Source organism: Pseudorasbora parva, chromosome 22 (genome assembly GCF_024679245.1).
Source record: "Pseudorasbora parva isolate DD20220531a chromosome 22, ASM2467924v1, whole genome shotgun sequence".
Taxonomy (NCBI): Eukaryota; Metazoa; Chordata; class Actinopteri; order Cypriniformes; family Gobionidae; genus Pseudorasbora; species Pseudorasbora parva.
Genome location: NC_090193.1, coordinates 4,933,985 through 4,954,314, shown reverse-complemented (window position 1 = coordinate 4,954,314; position 20,330 = coordinate 4,933,985). Strand labels below are relative to the sequence as shown.

At 39.4% G+C, this 20,330-nt stretch overlaps 1 protein-coding gene across 5 annotated transcripts in view; it reads left to right on the top strand.

Annotated features, from left to right (window-relative positions):
- The window catches only part of itga7 (integrin, alpha 7), a 47,243-nt gene extending 27,154 nt beyond the window's left edge, over positions 1-20,089 (top strand). For 3 of the 5 annotated variants that reach the window (XM_067431160.1, XM_067431159.1, XM_067431156.1), the window contains 18 exons: positions 633-721; positions 1,531-1,658; positions 2,903-2,998; positions 3,176-3,237; positions 3,330-3,499; positions 5,392-5,541; positions 6,953-7,068; positions 7,246-7,429; positions 7,507-7,581; positions 7,663-7,742; positions 9,113-9,190; positions 9,365-9,467; positions 12,459-12,659; positions 12,740-12,853; positions 12,949-13,062; positions 14,680-14,778; positions 14,859-14,984; positions 19,515-20,089. In XM_067431160.1, the coding sequence (XP_067287261.1) occupies positions 633-721; positions 1,531-1,658; positions 2,903-2,998; positions 3,176-3,237; positions 3,330-3,499; positions 5,392-5,541; positions 6,953-7,068; positions 7,246-7,429; positions 7,507-7,581; positions 7,663-7,742; positions 9,113-9,190; positions 9,365-9,467; positions 12,459-12,659; positions 12,740-12,853; positions 12,949-13,062; positions 14,680-14,778; positions 14,859-14,984; positions 19,515-19,664 (2,135 nt within the window). In that variant the 3' untranslated portion in view covers positions 19,665-20,089. Of the gene's footprint in view, positions 1-632; positions 722-1,530; positions 1,659-2,902; positions 2,999-3,175; positions 3,238-3,329; positions 3,500-5,391; positions 5,542-6,952; positions 7,069-7,245; positions 7,430-7,506; positions 7,582-7,662; positions 7,743-9,112; positions 9,191-9,364; positions 9,468-12,458; positions 12,660-12,739; positions 12,854-12,948; positions 13,063-14,679; positions 14,779-14,858; positions 14,985-17,002 lie in introns of all 5 variants that reach the window. The other 2 variants (XM_067431157.1, XM_067431158.1) reach the window with 2 other exon arrangements.
- The last annotated feature ends 241 nt before the right edge of the window (positions 20,090-20,330 follow it).

Sequence of the window (20,330 nt, the reverse complement as noted above, 5' to 3'; positions counted from 1 at the left end):
ACAGTTAAATGTATCTAATATGATAAATAGAACAACATTATTTGTTATGGTATTTGTTTAACAATCGCTCCAGCAGCTGTGCTCAGGTCCATTACACTCGGTCCTGCTCTGCTTTACACTACAGTAACGTTAATAACCATATGCATGAACGTGATTTCTGCCCGAGTCCTATTTTCCACCGGCTGTGATGAGAAGACCACATCTCCCAAGATGCTGCGCTCACACTTTGCGTCATCAAACTACAATTTGTTTTGAATAGGCGCCCTCCAGTGGACGGAAAGCTGCATAGTGCACCTTTAATTAGTAGTTTTTTGCACTCCTGTGCTCACAAAAAATGGAAGGAGGCTTGACTAAATAAGCATATGGTTTTATGTGAAATAAATGATAAATACTGTTTGATTTAACATGATTGGGGCCTGTGCTTTCACTAATTGTCTTTCTAAAGTATTAGTTTTTTGTTTGTTCATAAGATGAAATACTCTACCTGTGAGCTTGTAAATAATGCAGTTATTATCAAATATCATTTGATAGTTCAGTGATATTACACAGGGGTGTACTCATTTCATGTGTATATAGTATAGTATTTTCTCTAAAATCTAGTTAAATTGGAATCTGAATGTGTTTGTTTTTAGACATTGCTGTTGGAGCCCCGTTTGATGGCGATGGGAAAGTTTTTATTTACCGTGGCACTTCATCTGGCATTGATACCAAACCTTCACAGGTAAACCTCTCTCTCTCTCTCTCTCTCTCTCTCTCTCTCTCTCTCTCTCTCTCTCTCTCTCTCTCTCTCTCTCTCTCTCTCTCTCTCTCTCTCTCTCTCTCTCTCTCTCTCTCTCTCTCGAGCACAATCACACACGTACACACACGCACACATGCTGGAAAAGTCTTTTTTTTTTGTGTCAGTAGAAAAAATAAATAAATTTACATTTAAGAATATTCCATATGCACATATTACAGCCATTGAGATTTTTGTTAAAAAAAAAAACACTTCTGAGTTGTTCTATAGAGTCACAATTATGAATTAAATGATATCAACAGTTCTTGAATATTAACATATTCAATATTCAACAATTAGTTCTGGTCCCCTAATCTGATTGGCTGAGAGTGTCCAAGAGTGCTGTGCTGATAGAGCAATCTAACAGCACTGGGTCAGCACTGCGTATGAGTGAGTCTTTGAATCCTTCACTCAACTGATTTTTTCGAAAACACTGATTCATTCAGAAAGATGTGCAATGGTTAATTATGCTGCAATGTTTTATTGGCAGAGCTAAGTTAAAGCAGTATGGTGTAAAATGTCAGTTATCCAATATTAATTTCAACTGAATGAAAGCACCATTACATGTGCTCCATACTTTTGGTCTGAAAATCAGCAAGGCTAATCATGCTGATATTCAGAACAACAGCATGACTTCTTGTGTGATATTGATTCATTCTAACAGCTTTCAGTAACACGTTCAAGGTTCTATTTACTGAAAAGATTTATTGATGTGTTTTGAGTTTAATTGACGGTGAATTTATGATCATATAAAGGTTCTGGATGGGCTTAATGCAGGAGTCAAGCGACTGGGCTATTCCATATCTGGAGGACTGGATATTGATGGAAACTTTTATCCAGATCTAGCTGTCGGCTCCCTCAGTGATCAGGTTGTGCTATACAGGTGAGATCTGAACTGCTGGTTTATTTTTTTTGTGACACTGGAGTTGCAAATGAAAATGTGTGTCCGGAATAAAAGATGTCTGCTGATGAATATTAAAAAAGTAGATGAAATGGCAGTTATTTAAAGCCTAAAGCCCCGTGTATACTTCAATTTCCACGTCCGGACATGTCTCGCACTCAGTCGTGTCCACATAGTAAAGTATACTCAACCGCGGGTGGGCGAGTTCGACACATGCGCAGTACAATTTTTAAAAATACTTTTATACTCTACTAGACATCAGAGGGGAGCACTGAGTTGTCATCAACAGGACATTCGATCGGCAGGAACGGAAAAAAAAAGTAGTGTATCACCATTTCAACATAGCTCAGAAGAAACAATGCACAATCTTCGCACAAACGCACGTCAAATTTGCCACTCATTGTGTTTTCCTCCTCCTGTTTCAAGCGTGTTGTTTTTTAATCACTCTGTCCACACTCTTCTTCGATGACTGCACACTGTGCACAGTACTGTGCGTATAGAGTGGTGCAGGTATTACATCACTTTGTAGGCCAAAAATTTAGCTAAAAACTAAATTTTAGCACTTAATTGTCCCAAAGTCAGTAGGTTTTTTGAACGGTGTTTTGTTTAAAGGGCTGAAATAAAGTCTGTGGTGAACACAAGCCCAAGACACTTTCATGTTTTATCCTACGACCCCTACGATTTTATTACCCCACTCGTGATGTTTTGAAGCTATTACGTGTCTTGAAAAAGGCTAACAAGCAGCTAAATGAGACTATTGAGGAGATTAAACGTCATCAGTTAAACAGGTAAACTCAGTCCGCTTTTAACGACTCATTATGCTCATAATTGTACTCTTATAAACTAGTCTAACTCAAACATTCTTGGAAGTATCATAAACTTGTGTTGATTACGGAGCTTGTTTTTTGCGATAATCCAAAAGTCCATTGGGTTTTTGTCGAGGTGACCAGCGTAATGCAAACTGCCGGTCGGCCTACAAAGTGACGTTAAATCTGCACCACTCTATTTCAACCTGGTGGACTCTTCTGTCGTTCTTGTGCATGCACTGTTGTATGTGACTGTCTGCATGGTCTCAAAAGTTGGGCTGCACATGGACGGGGTGTGCAGATGTCCGCAAACACTCCTGATGATGGGAATTATGGACAGCCAAAGTATACTTTAAACTTAATCAGTAGCTACTCTAAGATGCAAGATGTTTTCAGACTCGTTGATTGTTTGTCCCTCAGGTCACGTCCAGTGGTCCATGTGATCCGAGAGATTTCCATCGAGCCTCAGTACATTGACCTCACCCAGCAGAGCTGCCAGGGCCAAGATGGTGTTTGGTCAGAAGTTACTTATACATTTTCTAATGCTTTTTCATTGTGTACATGACATTTTGCTTGGAAATTAAAAGCACAGTGATTCATCATACATATATTCATTACATAAAGTATAGATAAATCCATTTCAAAATGATATTTTAATCTGTAACAGCAGCATTGTGTGTTGTCTTCATCTAGTGTGGACGTGAAGGCCTGCTACACGTACACCGCCTATCCAGACTCCTACTCGCCACATATCAGTAAGATATTCTGCATCTACAAGCACAACATTTGCTGTAAGTGCAGATATACGTGGATGTGTGATTGTTTCTGTGTTGCTTCTCCACATCAGCGCTCGGTGTACATTTTGAGGCGGACTTGGAGCGTAGGAAGTTGGGTCTTCCTCACAGAGTTCAATTCCTGGAGCGCAGTTTATCAGAGCTGGAATATGTTCATTCTGTGGAAGTGGAGCTACGTGGACAAAAACATCCGGACTGTCAAACAGTGACTTTTGTTGTGCAGGTACAACTAGAGATGCAGGTGAATGTGTCCTCTTTCCTCCTGGTATGGAGATGGTATATGAGGTGCTTCTTTGCCGAACTCTAAATACAGGTGGAAACAGGGACTAAAACATTTTATGAATGCAGACACTTTTATTTATACCACTTTTTTTGTTTCAAAGCCGCAATCACTAGTATCATTATACATATCTCCATCTAAAGTTGCGAATTTAACTTTGGCGTAAAATTTAAATATCGCATAAAACATTTCGGAATAAAGCATTGTCTCTATCCCATGTGTACAAGAGAATAAAATGGTCACTTCCTTGTAAATTGGCACAAAATATCTGTAATAAGGCTGTAAGTTGTTGCAACCGGCGAAGCCACTGTGCCCTACGGTGCGTCTTCATGACGAAGGGGCAGACGAAGACAATAAATGTCTGTTATGTTCTCTTGCATTTGGGAACAAAATAATGTGAGACGTTTCTCAAACCAACCTTTGAGATATGGTGCAATGCGAATGGTCCACTGGTTAGTCCAGTTATCCAATCAGATCGTCTTAGACAAATTCATGTTTTTCATGTTAGTTTCCATCGTAGTTTGTGCATTAGGGGTAGAACGTTTAAGTTGACATTTATGTGATGAAAGTCGACTAATCATTAAATTTCCGTTCTTCGCGTGTTTGCGAAGCTTTGATTATGTTTACAGTGTGCAATATAACATGAGTTCATGTTTCGCATTTAAAAAAACAAAGTATTTTTCACACAATTTACTTATCTGTACAGCGCTGTTTCCTCTGTCCTAAAAACGGCCTGATGATTTCCTTGTTCTATGAAGTCCCTCCTTCAGAAACACGTAACAAGTTCTGATTGGGCCAGCGTTTCCCGTGTTGTGATTGGACAGCAGCTTAGCGCACTTTGCCTGGAAAGGTCCCGCCTCTTACCATAACGGGGAGATACAAGCGCTGAATGTGCGCTCTTCTCCACGTGGGAGAGCAACGAGACCACGCCCCCTGTTTTGCGTGTTCTTGTGGGCGGAGGGTTAGTCAACAAACGGTTCTAGTGACGTCATTACAGCAGGAAGTGCAGCGGTGTAGTCCAAACCGGCCGCTCGCTGTAGGCTTTGAAAGGGAACTTCTGTTAAATAAAAGATCTCGCTTGGCATTGAACTTTGAGCTTTATAATTTTACAGGTATTATTTATGCTCTAACAGCAACATTACACACTAACTAAAGTTTGAAAGATGGAATCGCGAAGAACGGGACCTTTAATGAACAAATAAGCCTGAACCTCGAGCTGAGACTCAAACGTGTTTAACGTGCAATAAACCAATCAGTGTCATCTCGCATTCCCTTTAAAAGCCAGTTGCGCTCGCGCCATGGCGAAGAAACTGGTTCATAACTCAAAACAATGAAACAATTCAGATTGCTTAGTGTGTGAGTTGTGTGAATTCAATGGAAAAAGTATGTTTTAAATTCTCATAAAAGTTAATTTGATTGAACTAGTTTGTTTAATTGAAGTTTACCCTACTTAAACCAATTCATTAATTTGAGCATTATGGTTTACATTGTAGCCTTAGATAATATCTCACATGCTCTGCTCCAGAGTTCGCATTTGTCATCCGTACACGTCATTGGGAATGTCTCATTTGAACAAAAAAATTAAAGTTATTCCTCGTGTGGCAATACATTGGTTATTTTTTCCAAATGAGACAGACTTCCCGAGGGCACAGCCTTCAAACACAGCTAATTGAAACCTGAACATTGTGAAAAAATCAACACGTTGAACATAAAACAGGGGATTCAAACTTTGCTGCCAAATCAACAAAGTCCGTACACGATCGGTCAGAGGAGATGCATGTTAATCTCAGGGCAATCACAGGGCAATATGAACTCTTCTGTTCTCATTTCACCAGGAAAACATTCTGGACAAGCTGCGGCCCGTCTCTCTGGCTATCACACACACTATACGGAGAAGCAGACATCACCATCACACGGGCCATAAACACCATAACCAGCTGAGCCCTGTCCTGAGCCTCAGTCCCTCCAACACACTCTACTCTGAGGTACAACAGATGAACATTACATGCTCTACCAGCCACCATTTCTGATTTGGTTTGTCTGATTTTGGTTGTGATTGGTCACTTAATGCATTCTGTGTTCAGATGCTTGTGTATAATGACTCTACACTGTACTTTTGTCTCAAGAAAGAGATTCTTACATTAGTTTAATATTTCTCTCATATCACTCTATGTAGGGTTGGACAATTAACCCTCTCGGGCTTTTTGTCTATAGGTCATAACACACCTTTTTGTTAATTATTTTAATGAAATTATTTAATACCTTTATATTTTAATACCAATTTTTGTTTTGTTTTGTTTGATTTTGTATTTTTAGTGTATTTTATGGTGCTCAACTTTATTTATGGAGTAGTTATCCATTTATTCACTTTGTGAGTATAGACCTTAAAATTTAATTTATTCTAGTGCCCTATTTTAATGTTCTGAGCACATGGTGCTTGTGCACTTTAGGCGTGTCCGAAACCGTTTTGCTAGTTTAACGGGAAAATGGTCGTCACTCCAGGCGCATGGTCTAAAATTGGACCACTAATGAGTAATGGGTGTGTTTTGGGCTTAATGTGCTATAAACCAATCAGAGTCTCATCTCTTATTCCCTTTAAAAGCCAGTTGCACTCATACCATGGCGGATTCGCTATTTATGCAGTGGAATACAGACACCCTCAACCTGATGAGTCAATCGAAATACATGTGTGTATTGCTTAAATAAGTAGCCAAGGATTGGTTAAATAGCCATTTTCAGTTCCTCAAATATCAACACGCCAACAATGCTCCTGGACACACCTGGTTTTCTGACAAGATACTGTTTAAACAACGCGCCGCTGGACAGTGTTGATAACGGCATCAGCAGATTATTGCTCAAGTAAAAAAAATAAAAATAAAAAGTTGAAAAAATTTTACGTGGAAAAAATACCATTTTCAATTTTTATATGAAAAATATATTTTGCAAAACACGTTTTACTCTAAAACTATGACAAAATCAAAGCCATAAATCTAATCTAGCTGTGTCCCGAATTTAAAGTTGATATTTAAAAAAAAAGTTTCAGCTTTAGTGAAATATCCTGATTTTTTATTTCTTTATGCCTTATAGTCGCATTTGAGGTGCACGATTAATATAATATATTATATATTAATATAATATAATTACATTTTGTTCTATAGGCCTCACTGTATATGAGTTTACATTTATATCTTTCTTTGGAATTATTAACATTTTTTTTTTGCTTTTAACCCAAAATCAATATTGCATGTATCCATTTAATTAAGTATGAAGTCTGCTTCATATCAGAGTTTATTTTGTAAAAATTACAATCTGTCTGTATATTATCCCTCATATGTTTATTAAATTGTAATTCCAGTCCATCAGGAACCAGTAGTATACGTAAATGTCTGTTCTCAGGTTAATTTCGTCAGGGAAGGATGTGGCGAGGATAAAATATGCCAGAGCAACCTTCAGCTCGTCTATCAGTTTGGCACAAAAGCACCCATTTCAAATGCCTTCACTCCTCTACCGCGGTATGTTTCTGGAGCGACGTCTCAGTTGCTACAAACCATTCATAAATTGCCTGTAAATATGAAAGTATTTTTCCTAAACCAGTGCAAGTATTTCACTCACAGTGTAAAACATGTTCTGGGTTTAATAAAATAACAAAATCTCCTAATGCATAGAGGCCCTCATTATTTTCATTTTAGAGACGGCTCTGATGTGCCGGTGTTCTCTCTGTCGGATCAGAGGTCAGTAGTTCTGGAGGTTACGGTGACTAACATGCCGTCTAACCCAGAAACCCCGCAGGAGGACGGAGATGATGCCCATGCCGCCCAGCTGCTGGTGTCTCTGCCAAACACGCTCTCGTACTCCGGACTCATGGGGCAGCAGGTACACCATCAGCAATACTGAGTTGTTTATGTCGTATGCCGTTCTCATAGTCTCCCGATGCTGGTCTTGTGTTGAAGGTGTTGTGTGAAGTCAATCAGAACGGCTCTCAAGCGCTGTGTGATCTGGGCAATCCCCTGAAAAGAGAAGCGACGGTACAGTAACGCTCTCACATGCACAGTTACGCAATTCTGACCTTCAGGAAACTCAAATTGACCATTGATTCTTTATGTCAGGTCAAATTTTATCTCATTCTGAGCACTTCTGCGATCACTATAGAAACGACGTCACTGTCTGTTCATCTCGCACTGTCTACGTGAGTTTCACTTCTGTTTTCTGCCTGACATTTGAAAATCATGCAAATTGTTGGATGAATCTCACAAAGAAATGTCTGGGCCCTGAAGATTATGACCATATTTATTTCGCATTGTAACATTTTCATGACAACAGCACATTTCCCCCCAAAATACCTTTTACTTTTATTACATTTTTTTTGGTAGTTCTTAATTTTACAGTCCTGTACTTATTATAGTAAAGACAATAACTGGGTAATAACTTGGTACGGTACAACGGGGCTAAAGGCTCCATGGGATAAAAGGCTCCTTTGATTTTATTTTCCTCTAAACCACTAGATGGCACAAAAATATATTTTAATTTGTTTATTTTTTACATTTATTGATCGATTGATTCATTTATTTTAACTTTCCCGTGTGCGACATGGAAATGAGGAGGGCGGTCCTTGTGTTGCTTCAGCGCATCATTTTTTCCATCGACTGCGTATGCCTCAGTCATAGCCAAATGTTTTTGTACATTTTGTTTGGTTTGATAAATTGGTCAAAAAAGGAGTAGCACCTTTATGACCATGCTTTAGCAGTTTGCACAGCTTCCACAAAACATTTTCATGAGCTTCTGGGATTGTAAATTCAACTTTTTTTCTATAGCGTTTTGTACAATACAGATAGTTTCAAAGCAATTGTCAGGGTTGGACAAATGTAAGACAAATTCTGCTGTATAACAGCTCTACAGAAGACAATCGTGTCATTATTAATCTTAAATCAATTCATTGTTGATTCAATAACTGTAAAGTTTATCAATTATGAAATAAGTTAAATTTTGGTATAATCAGCTCTATAGAAGACAATTGCTTTGTTATTCTGTTCAGTGTTTCAGGTAATCCTGTAATCCAGTCTTGGGATGTGAAGTCAAATGGATCTGTGCTGTTTTAGTCTTTAATTTGTCTAAACACTGTTGCTTGGCATATAGTTTATAGTAGTGATCCTCACAAGATGGCGCCACTGTCCTAGCATGCCACATATATTCACATGCTCTATAAGGTCCGCTGCAAAAATAACGGTGTCCATGCCTTTTCATGGCTAATTTTTCACTGCATGTCTTCAGTTAATCTCTGTAGTATTTTTTAACAGCAGAAGAGGGATTGCTGTTAGTAAATCTGGCCCTTTGAGTGTAAGACTATTATTTTATTTCTTCTAACCACTTGCTATTTGGAAAGGAGGCCATTTAGCACCTGAACATAATAATATATTTGTTTGCTCAGCACAAAAAAAAAAAAGCTTCCTGGTGAAATGTAACCTGGACATTGTTGTGAGATTCACCCTGTTGCAAAAATGCCAAAACAAATGGAATGATTTCAGCCATGCTCATGCCATATGTGTCAATCCCACACAGGATAAGCGAGCAGCCGGCTTTGGTCCCCGTCACGGCGTATGCGCGAGTGGTGATCGAGCTTCCTCTGGTGCTCAGCGGGTGTGTGTTCACTTCCTTTTCTCTCTGATCATGATCATTAGTGTTTCTGAAATAGCTTATTATCTCAGGAATGCTGATGACGCTATAGTGTATAATCTCATAAGTGGATCTAATATTAAATGTTCTCAGAAGCTATTCCTAAAATGTGGTGTGGTGATGGTGGTTCTCCTGTAGGCTGGCCCGCCCTCATCAGCTGTTCTTCAGCGGAGCGGTGAGGGGCGAGAGCGCCATGACATCACTGGAGGACGTCGGCAGCGCTGTGGACTATGAATTTATTGTAAGTGTGTGCTCAGAAGATTTGATTGCTCAGAAGGTGCTCTATCATATCTCATATATTTAAAGCTGCACTATGGTCATTTTTGGTTTAAAAGTAAAGCCATTCCATTATTATACAACAAGTCTGGTAATAAAAGCCTTTATGCAGAAGGCATTATAAAGGTGTACCTAATGTAGGCTACATTTAAAATGCATATTTAAACAAACAAAAAAGGTTGTAACCAAAAATTAGTCACGCGTTTTAATGCATTATACTATCTAAAGATGTGTTCAGTATAAGTATTATAATATATTGTAACTGTGGTTACAATATTTTGTATACACCTAATTATAAGGTGTATAACAAGGCATAATTAATGATTTTAAATATTTTTGTAATACATTATATAAAAAGGCTTTAATTAAAATGTAAATTTTAGTTCTCAGTGTTACTGAACACTTATTTTAAACTTTTTAACATTTGATTTACATGATTTAATTATAAAACTACATTTCGTAGAGCTTTTGGAACCCAAAGTGAACTGAAATACCGCAGAGACCACACATTGTAGTGTTGAAAAAGCTCAGGTTTCTCAAAGAATCGATTCAGAATCGCTAAAGACAGAACTTTCTCTCCTACCACTAATAAGTACTTTGTGTAATACTCTGATTTGTGGGTCTCGATGAATCCGTGCTTACCGAGTATTATGTTGTGCCCACTGGATAGAGGAGTCAGACCAAGACCCCTGTGCTCAGCGCTCAGAACTTCTGTGTTTATTTCAACAATCTTTTACTGTTGCCTCCTCTCTTCTCCCGCACTTCCCCTCTTACGTCTTTTTTCTCGCGTAGCAATCTAACTTTATTTAAACCTCCCCATCTCACTTTTTACATTTGTATTAAATCATATGGATATTAACTGTGCTGGGGAAAGTTACCTGTAAAAGTGATGTTATAATATTGCTTTACTTGCTAAAAAGAAACTATTTTTTAATGAAAACACACAAACACACACACACACACACACACACGCACACACACAACATTTGACCAATGCTATGGCCCTTTCACACCAAAGGTAACATTTAAAAGTCTCAGGCTGAAGGAAATGCAAATTCTCGTCTGTACGGTAGAGAGTGCCGCTCAAACCTTTCAGCTGTGATGTCATTCTGTATCGAAGAACAGGACGCAGGAGAAGAAAGTTTATCACCCTTACTTCAGCAATAAAAACAATCAACAAATACACAGACGTGATGTTTAAAGTCTCGTATGTTTAAAGTTAGTATGGATGAATTGGATCATCGAAGGTTAGCAGCAAAGACATTGGTTAATAAAGTGAGATTTAATACATAAAAGTATAAAAAAAAAGTAAAGTAAAAGTATATTTGTGTTATTTAACATTTAATTCTTGCAGGTGTGCATAGTATTCTGAGATTGCATTTGACTGATTTTATTCATTTTGAGGAATGGTGAATCTGTTTTTGTGCAAGTGAGATAAGAGAACTACAATAACCATACATTTTACACACAGCGAGAAAACATTCACGGTTTCTCTCAACATAAGGACAGGAGAGCTGTCAGTTAGTAAATAGTAAACAAAGTAACTCAAGTTACCTATTTGACAAAGTAACTCTGATATTTTGTTGTAAATTAAAGTTACTTGACAAAAGTAATCTGATTACATAATACACCAGTCTGTCACCAGTGTGTTTAGTTTCTGTCTATATGAAGAAAAACTCCTTCAGAAAAACACAATGTGTTCTGATTGGTCGGCTAGACCAGTGTATTGTGATTGGTCAAGCGCTTTGAAAGTGTCCCACCTCTTACCATAACCACCAGTTTCAACGCGCTACTAATGCTTCACGTGCTTTCGGAATTATCATAAATACACTAAAATACTACATGGGTACTGACGTATAATTTTGGTCTTTATAAGATTTTCCCAATAAATAGGCAAGAATAAACCTGACAAGCCAGACCCACATCAAGATGTTTGGTCTGGAAACTCACCATTGACAGCTCAATCCGAGGGGCGGGATAAACGGTTGTCTTTCAAACTCCCTCTGCACGCGATAGGATAGCGCTACACCAACCAGAGCAACGAAGGTGAAACAGAGCTTGTTGATAGATTAAACATTCACCGTATCCGGTCGGCTAAACTCTGAACACATCTTCCCTTCTTAAGAATGACTTCAGTGCTGTTCTTTGTTCTTTTCTCAGAGAAAAGCTTAACTCCAAGTCTTCCACAGTCAAAGCTGATTCGAAAGACCGCCGTTCGCCAGTTTCTGTGTTTAAAAGAAGCACGCAAACGCAACTCGGCCATCGTCATTATGGCGCCGCCCACCGACTCTATACACGATGTGATTGGCTGGCAAGAGTTTGGCGATTACAGCTCAGAAGGGTATTAAGAGTTGCTAGACGACACTCGCGGGCAGATTAGATTTGCTGCAGCTAGGGTGCGTCTAGATTTCTAGGCTAGCAAGAATAAGGCTGGTTTCCATGATGCCTGTTCTTTTCGAGCACAAAGCACCTCAATGCAACAAGCTCATAATCATGACTTCTGAAGTGGAAATTATGACATTTTCAATAGAATGTGAGGGTAGCATTACCAACTTAAGCAGGCCCCTTTATTCTGCATATTAATTATTTAAATTAGGAATATTGTGACATGTATGTTTATAGAAGAAAACTCAACAAATCACTATATCAGTAACACGGATATTGAGAAGGGACTATGGAACTTTGCAGAGCTCAAACAGCAACATTACACACTAAAGAAAGATGAACATGAAAAAAAACATAAGAGGTCAAGTAGAAGTTTTAACTCCGTTTCAGAAGAGATCTAATCCTATATCTCAAAATTGCAGATTAGATCCTTGTGAGATTACTGTGAGAAAATGGAGACTTTAACAGAAGTTTCTATTTGCTCTCCAAATCATCTAGTTTTTGGAGAAACTGTATGGAGAAATGGAAGGAACAGGATATAAATAACTGATGTGGCAATGTGTGATAACAGGTGTCTAATACTGGGCAGCCTCTCCAAACGTTCGGCTCGGCCTCTCTGAACATAATGTGGCCGTACGAGCTGATCAATAAGAAGTGGCTGTTGTATCCGAGCTCTCTGCAGGTCGGCGGCCATCCACACACTCGCTGTGAACCACAATCTGCGCTCAACCCTCTGAGCCTCCATCAACCGTCACAAGCAGAACACCTCAAGGTACTCGCAAACACCAATAAAATGAAGCTGCTGGTCATCAATAAATGCAAGAGATGTTAAAATGGGTCATCTGTGAACAGAGCAGCAGAAAGGTACGCTCGCATCCGACCGAAGAAGACGTGGCCCCCAAAAACCCAGTTGGCAAAATCACTCCAGCTGTGTCTGCGTCTGAGAGAAGGAAGTCTCTCACACTGGTGAGTTTCAATCAGAGAGTAGACATTTGCACCCTACATATTATTCCGTAACCTGCTGTTGACTGTGCTTGATCTGAGCTACTGCTGTGTTTCAGGATTGTTTACTGGGCTCTGCCCGCTGCCTGCTCTTCCGGTGTCCTCTAGACACGTTCTCCGACTCCATCCATATCAGGATCCGAGCAAACTTGTGGAACAGCACTTTCATTGAGGTGAGAGCCACTCGATGCTCTTGAACGATAGTTTTCTCTGTTGATGTTAACTTATTGTCAGTTAAAAGATGGAAATACATTTACAGACAATCACCTCAAACACATAATTCAAGCCCACAGTCAGTGAATTACTGTCCATAATTGTGCCCAGGGTTTATAGTGTGTCTATATGTACACTATTTTGCCAAAAGTACTCCGCCACCCCTCCAAATCATTGAATTACAATCACTTCCATGGCCATAGGTGTATAAATCAAGCACCTAGGCATGCAGACGCTTCTACAAACATTTGTGAAAGAATGTGTCGCTCTCAGGAGCTCAGTGAACTCAAGCGTGGTACCGGGATAGGTTGACACCTGTCCAATAAGTCCATTCATGACATTGCCTCACTACTAAATATTCCACACTCAACTGTTAGTGGGATTATAACAAAGTGGAAGCCTTTGGGAACAACAGCAACTCAGCCACATAAGGCCACATAAATCACAGAGCGGGGTCAGCACATGCTGAGGGTCACAGTGCACAGAAGTCGCAAACTTTCTGCAGAGTCAACAGCTACAGACCTCTAAACTTATGTGGCCTTCAGATGAGCTCAAGAACAGTGTGTAGAGAGCTTCATGGAATGGGTTTCCATGGCTGAGCAGCTCATCCAAGCCTTACATCACCAAGTGCAATGCAAAGTGTGGGATGGGATGCAGTGGAGTAAAGCAGCTGCCACTGGACTCTAGAGCAGAGACGTGGAGACGTGGAGATCTCTGGAGACGTGTTCTCTGGAGTGACCAATCACACTTCTCTGTCTGGCAATCTGGGTTTGGGCGGTTGTCAGAAGAATGGTACTTCCCTGACTGTATTTTGCCGAGTATAAAGTTTGGTGGAGGGGGGATTGTGGTGTGAGTTGTTTTTCAGGGTTTAGGCTTGGCCCCTTAGTTCCAGTGAAAGGAACTCTTAATGCTATAGCATACCAAGACATTTTGGACAATTTCATGCTCCTAACTTGTGGGAACAGTTTGTGAATGGCCCCTTCCTGTTCCAACATGACTGCGCTCCAGTGCACAAAGCGTCGGTCCATAAAGACATGGATGAGCGAGTTTGGTGTGGAGGGACTTCACTGGCCTGCACAGAGTCCTGAGCTCAACCCAATAGAACAGCTTTGGGATGAATTAGAGCGGAGACTGAAAGCGAGGCCTTCTCGTCCAACATCAGTGCCTGCCCTCACAAATGCGCTTTTAGAGGAATGGTCAATAATTTCCGTAAACACACTCCTAAACCTTGTGGAAAGCCTTCCCAGAAGAGTTGAAGCTGTTTTAGCTGCAAAGGGTGGGCCGACTCCATATTAAACCCTACAGATTAAGAATGGGGTAAAGGCAGGCGTCCCAAAACTTTGGCAATATTGTGTATGTGCAACAAGGCCATAACCATGTATGGAACCAGTTTTTTAATAAAGCATAAAGAAATGGAACAGTGAAGGAAATAGTTTGGGAAATAATAATTTTGAAACAAATTATATTTTCATTAATTTGTCTATGGTGATTACAGCCCTGGTGTGGAGTCTAATGGACACACAAATGGATTACAGATGCAAACTCTCAGTACAGTGTTCACTCTTTCCGTTTATTAGGAGTTTTCATCTGTCAGTGCCGTGGAGCTGCTGGTCAGAGCCAATATCACCATTAAATCCGACATCAGGCATCTAGTGCTGAATGATGCTGCTACACAGGTCAGACAGCACACATCATCACACATGCTCACACCTCTGTGTGTGTTCTTGTTAGTGCATCAATGTTTGTGTTTGTGCAGGTGTCAGTAATGATTTACCCAGAGCATGGGCTCACAGACCAGCACAGCATCCCGTGGTGGATCATTCTCATTGCCATTCTGGCTGGAGTTATTGTTCTCGCTCTGCTCGTGTGTGTACTTTGGAAGGTGAGTGTACACCTGAAGCCACTAAACAAGCATCTGCTTTTATTGCACAACATGCACACAGCAAAAGATGAGTTTTTTTCTCAGTATTTTTGCCTTGTTTTCCAGTACAAATATCTAAACATTCTTTTTAAATCAAAGATATTAAGTCTTGTTTTTTGAAAAACAGAAGTGCCCCTATTATGCTATTTTAAAGCCTACTAATATAGTTTTGACGTCTTCTAGAACAGGTTTACATGTAGCTACGTAAAAAAAAACACTTTAATTTTCTCATAATATCCATTGCAGCATCAGCTCTTTTCTCACAGTGTCTGAAACGCTTTGATCAAGGATTCGGTCTCTCCGCCTTTCCGGGAGCCTGCTCTGCTCTGATTGGTCAAATGGCCCAATCTGTTGTGATTGGTCAACCACTAACAGCTTGTGTTGGAAACCAAACATCCATTAGCATTTCTGAATTTCAGCTCTTTCACAGCACTTCATACACAGCAATTGCAGCCGTTTTACCGTATGAATCTCTTCCATTTGGATTTGCTTTGGCAGCAGAAAACAGCGTCTTCTCCACATGAACAACACCGACCAAACTCTTCCAGTCTCAGACACAACTACAGCGCTCGAGGGGCAAAGAGACGCCGTTCAGCCAATCAAGACCAGAGACTGGCATTATGCAAATCAGTTACAAACCTACAGCAGGAAGTGAGACTGGATTTACTGACGACTTGTTTCAGTTCAGTTCTTTTACATTCACAAACAGCTCTATTACACACTATATGAAAGGGAATATCCAAAAAAGCTTAATAGGGACACTTTAAAACAATAAGCAGATTTAAAGCAAAAACTTACTCAGTTAGCTTGTCATTTTTCTAATCAAGTAAATGTACTCTGATATAAGAAGGTTTAGATAGTTGAATTGGAAAAACAAGACAAAAACGCTGTGGAGGAAAACATTTTTGCGGTACAACCATGACCTCGATAAGGATTTTTCAGCCGTTTGACCATGTACAGTCATTGTGGATGCCCAAAAGAATAATTTGTCATGCTGTTTGACCAGTCAGTAGAGTGGTGGTTTAGTAATGTTGATCATGGTGTGATTAATAGTGAACTTACTGGTTGCCATGTTGTCATGTACTTTTATTTTTCTGGCCAAAAATCACCCATGTTTTATGAACTTTTTAACAAGTCATGTGATTGAATTGATTGCCTTTTCAAATTATTCATACTGTTGTCTATATAATATTTCACCACTTCTAATGATTTAAAGGGTTAGTTCACCCACAAATGAAATTTATGTCATTAATGACCCGTAAGACCATTCATCTTCAGACACAGTTTAAGATATTTTATATTTAGTTCCAGAACATATGCAAGTGTATGCACACTATACTGTCCATGTCCAGAAAGGGAATAAAAACATCATCAAAGTAGTCCATATGAGACATCAGTGGGTTAATTAGAGTCTCTTGAAGCGTCCAAAATACATGTTGGTTCAAAAATAACAAAAACTACGACTTTATTCAGCATCTTCTCTTCCGCATTGTTTTCAATCCTCAAATAAAGATTCAATTGGTCATGAATCAGCGTATTGATTCATGATTCGGATCGCCAATGTCACGTAATTTCAGCAGTTTGACACGCGATCAAAATCATGAATCATTCCGTTGATTCATGAACAATTGAATCTTTATTTGAGGATTGAAAACAATGCGGAAGAGAAGACAATGCTGAATAAAGTCGTAGTTTTTGTTATTTTTGGACCAAAATGTATTTTTGATGCTTTAAGAGATTCTAATTAACCCACTGATGTCACATATGGACTACTTTGATGAAGTTTTTATTCCCTTTCTGGACATGGACAGTATAGTGTGCATACAATTACTTATGTCTTACGGGTGTGGAACAACATTAGGGTGGGTCATTAATGAATTTTTGGGAGAACTTACCCTTTAACCACCCATGGCTAGTTCAGGTTTTCTTGTCTCTGTACCTACGCATATGTCTGTTATATTTTTCCCGTCCGCTGGCAGTGTGGTTTTTTCAAGCGCAGCAAGAGGCAGCCTCACTATGAGACGGAGTATTACAGCGCTCAACTGCAGCTGCAGCCGTCTGATGTCGAGAGGAAGCAGGCCACTGAACTTCAATAAGAGCCTCGTCCAGCCTGATCTTCCTCTAGCACATCAGTCATGTGGTACAACTCAGTTCTGCCGTGGAGTGTGTGCTGCTGTGTTGTGGCTTTCCAAACAATGGCATGATAACCAGTATCTACATAATAATAGGAACGCCTAACAAGAGCTTAAAATCCATGATCTAATAAGAGATGCATTGAGGCGATGACACTTCTTGGCCAGACCTTCTTGTTTTACAGCACCACTAGGGAATTTATTTAATATTATTCTAATATTTTGCCGTAGGGAAGATTCAGAATTAATTTATTTGAAATGTATATTTGTATAAATACAACAACTTTTGACGGCAGTAGTGTAGGATGTAAGGCCGAACAAGCAATCACTCTCTGTAATAAGAGAAAGTCAATATTGAATATTGTTGCTGTCACAGGGCTTGAATTTTGCCGTGGGCATACAATTGTGCATAATTTTACTCTTTCCCGCAGTTAGGTGTGCGCACACCCACACATAAAGCTGCCTCTCTGCACTAAATTGAGTTTTTTTTGCTGCTCATTGACCTTTTTAATGTTTTTTGTTTTTACCTTTGAAGTGAGTGTAAGCGCATGTGTAACAGTATAATGGATCTGTGCAACACGTCTTAAAGTGACAGCAGCCTCATAAACCTGCTGCCAAATTATAGATAATATAAAAGATATCTATATGGCAGTTTTCAAAATTGAGTCACTAGTACCTTTGAAAAATTACTAGCCACAGTGGCTGGTGATCAATTTTTTTTATGTCAAGCCCTGACCACAATCGTAATTTCTTTTTAGAAGTGGAAAACGTTGGTCAAAAGCGTACATTAACACACAAACTGACCACCAACTGCAACGTTCAGACACTCATTTTATTGTTGTTAGCTCAACTATCACAGAATAAAAAACACAGGATTGTGGGATATCAAAAGCAGTGAAGGAAATATCTATGCTGTCTACAAAAAACAATCTGATGAAGGTCTCATGAGACAGGAAGTGAAGTTAGCATTGGATTCGACGTGCCTTGGTGCCTTCCTACCTCGAAATGAGTCCTCCAGTGGCAGCAATTTTAAGCTTTTGGACGCAGCCAATGTGATTTGAGCACTTAAAAATGAAAGTCCACTAGATCTTTCCCTGCATCTTTCTACGCTCACGGCCATGGAGTATACTTTAAATGGGACATCCCTTTTAGCTGTGCCTAAATGCAGGACCAGTTATCATTTAAATTTATAAATTGACTTGAGTAATGAGTAATGATAATGCAAGAGGGCTTTGTATGCATGTAATGCACAAATAACGAACAATAAGAAACATTCTTCAAGACTTGTGGCCTGCAGTCATATCACCCTGTAGCCCAAGACTGGTTTCCCACTGAAGCAGGGCTGAGCCTGGTCAGTACCTGGATGTGAGACCAAATGGGAAAACCAGGTAGCTGCTGGTAGAGGTGTTAGTGAGGCCAGCAGGGGGCGCTCACCCTGTGGTCTGTGTGGGTCCTAACGCCCCAGTATAGTAATGGGGACACTATACTGTCAAAGAGCACCATCTTTCGGATGAGACGTTTAAACGGAGGTCCTGACTCTCTGTGGTTGTTAAAAATCCCAGGATGTCCTCCGTTAAAGAGTAGGGGTGTAACCTCGGCATCCTGGCCAAAATTTGCCCATTGGCCTCTGTCCTTCATGGCCTCCTAATCATGATACTGATTGGCTTCATCACTCGGTGTCCTCTCCACCAATCAGCTGGTGTGTGGTGAGCGTTCTGGCGCAATATGGGTGCCGTCGCATCATCCAGGTGGATGCTGCACATTGGTGGTGGTTTAGGAGATTCCCCCTTCTATGTAAAGCGCTTTGAGTGCCTAGAAAAGCGCTATATAAATTGAACACATTATTATTATTATTATTATTATTAGTTGTTTGAAGAATGATTTTGTACTTAGTGCTTTAGAATGTTACATAGAGGTTGATGTTCAGGACAAGGAATACTACTGAATCCTAAAAGTGTGATCAAAGTATAAAAGATGTGCAAAATATTAGTGTTTAGACTTTATCTTCTCTGAGAAGGGCATCAAAAGACATCATGTTCTGTTAAAATGTGATGAGCACTGAATAACTTTATCACCTTAAAAATAACAGTAAAAGAAAAAAGCAGCTTCAGCTGAAACAGACCAAGCATGGCGTGAACGAATGCCAGTGGTATCATTACTGTATGCAACTATGGAATGCAACTTTGAACGTAGACCTCATGTTCTAACTTTATTCTCTTGCATTTTATGCATTAAAAAAAGCTGTGAGCCAACCATTCTTTTATACCCTGAGATCAAGGTTGCACAGCGTGTCTTAAGGTGATTTTATTTTGTGCTGGATATAAATCTTTATCTCATTCAACCTCTTTCTGTCTTGCAGTGTGGTTTCTTCCATAGGGTTCGGTATGAAGATCAAGTGCCTCAGTATCAGGCTGTGAAGATCCTTCGGCAAGAGACGCCATTTCTGGACAAGACTTTTATTTTGCACAAAAAGCAATGGGCGACCCACTGGAGTGATGGGACGAACTAATATTCATCCTTTTGTCCTCAGAAACATGGACGCTGACCAGAGACTGCAGTGGACTTGCACTGACCATAAACATACACTTCTACACATTTTTATTACAAGTTTTCTTCAGTGTTCTGCAGATCGAAATACATTTTTAGGAGGAAAGCTGGATATAGCTGGAGATAGACAGTATATAAATATGCACCTAGTATTAAAAGTGTTATTTAACGTATTAATGTTGAATGAGTGTGATGGTGTTTGTAAACTCATAAAACAGCTGCAGTTCAGTGCCTTGGGCAGTTGGGAATTTTGAAACAGTTGTTTCATGTTTAAGGGTCTTCATATTTTATCATGAAGTTTAGAAACTTCATCACTTAAGTACACATCATCCTAAAACCATCATGACATAAAGTTAAGTACATTTTATTTGTATAGTGCTTTTTTTTTTTTTAACAAAACACATAGCAGCTTTACAATAGTCATACTGTTGTCTATAATGCCATAATGCTTTATCATCGCCCTATGGTTATATGCAACAATGACATAATAGATGATATCAATTAAATCTTCCTCAGCAGTAAGAAAATAAATGTCTTTTAAAAGAAACATAGGCAATATATAACATTGTAGGCACATTTTACGATGGCAATCAACAAAAGAATCAATTATCTGATCTGTTCTGAGTAA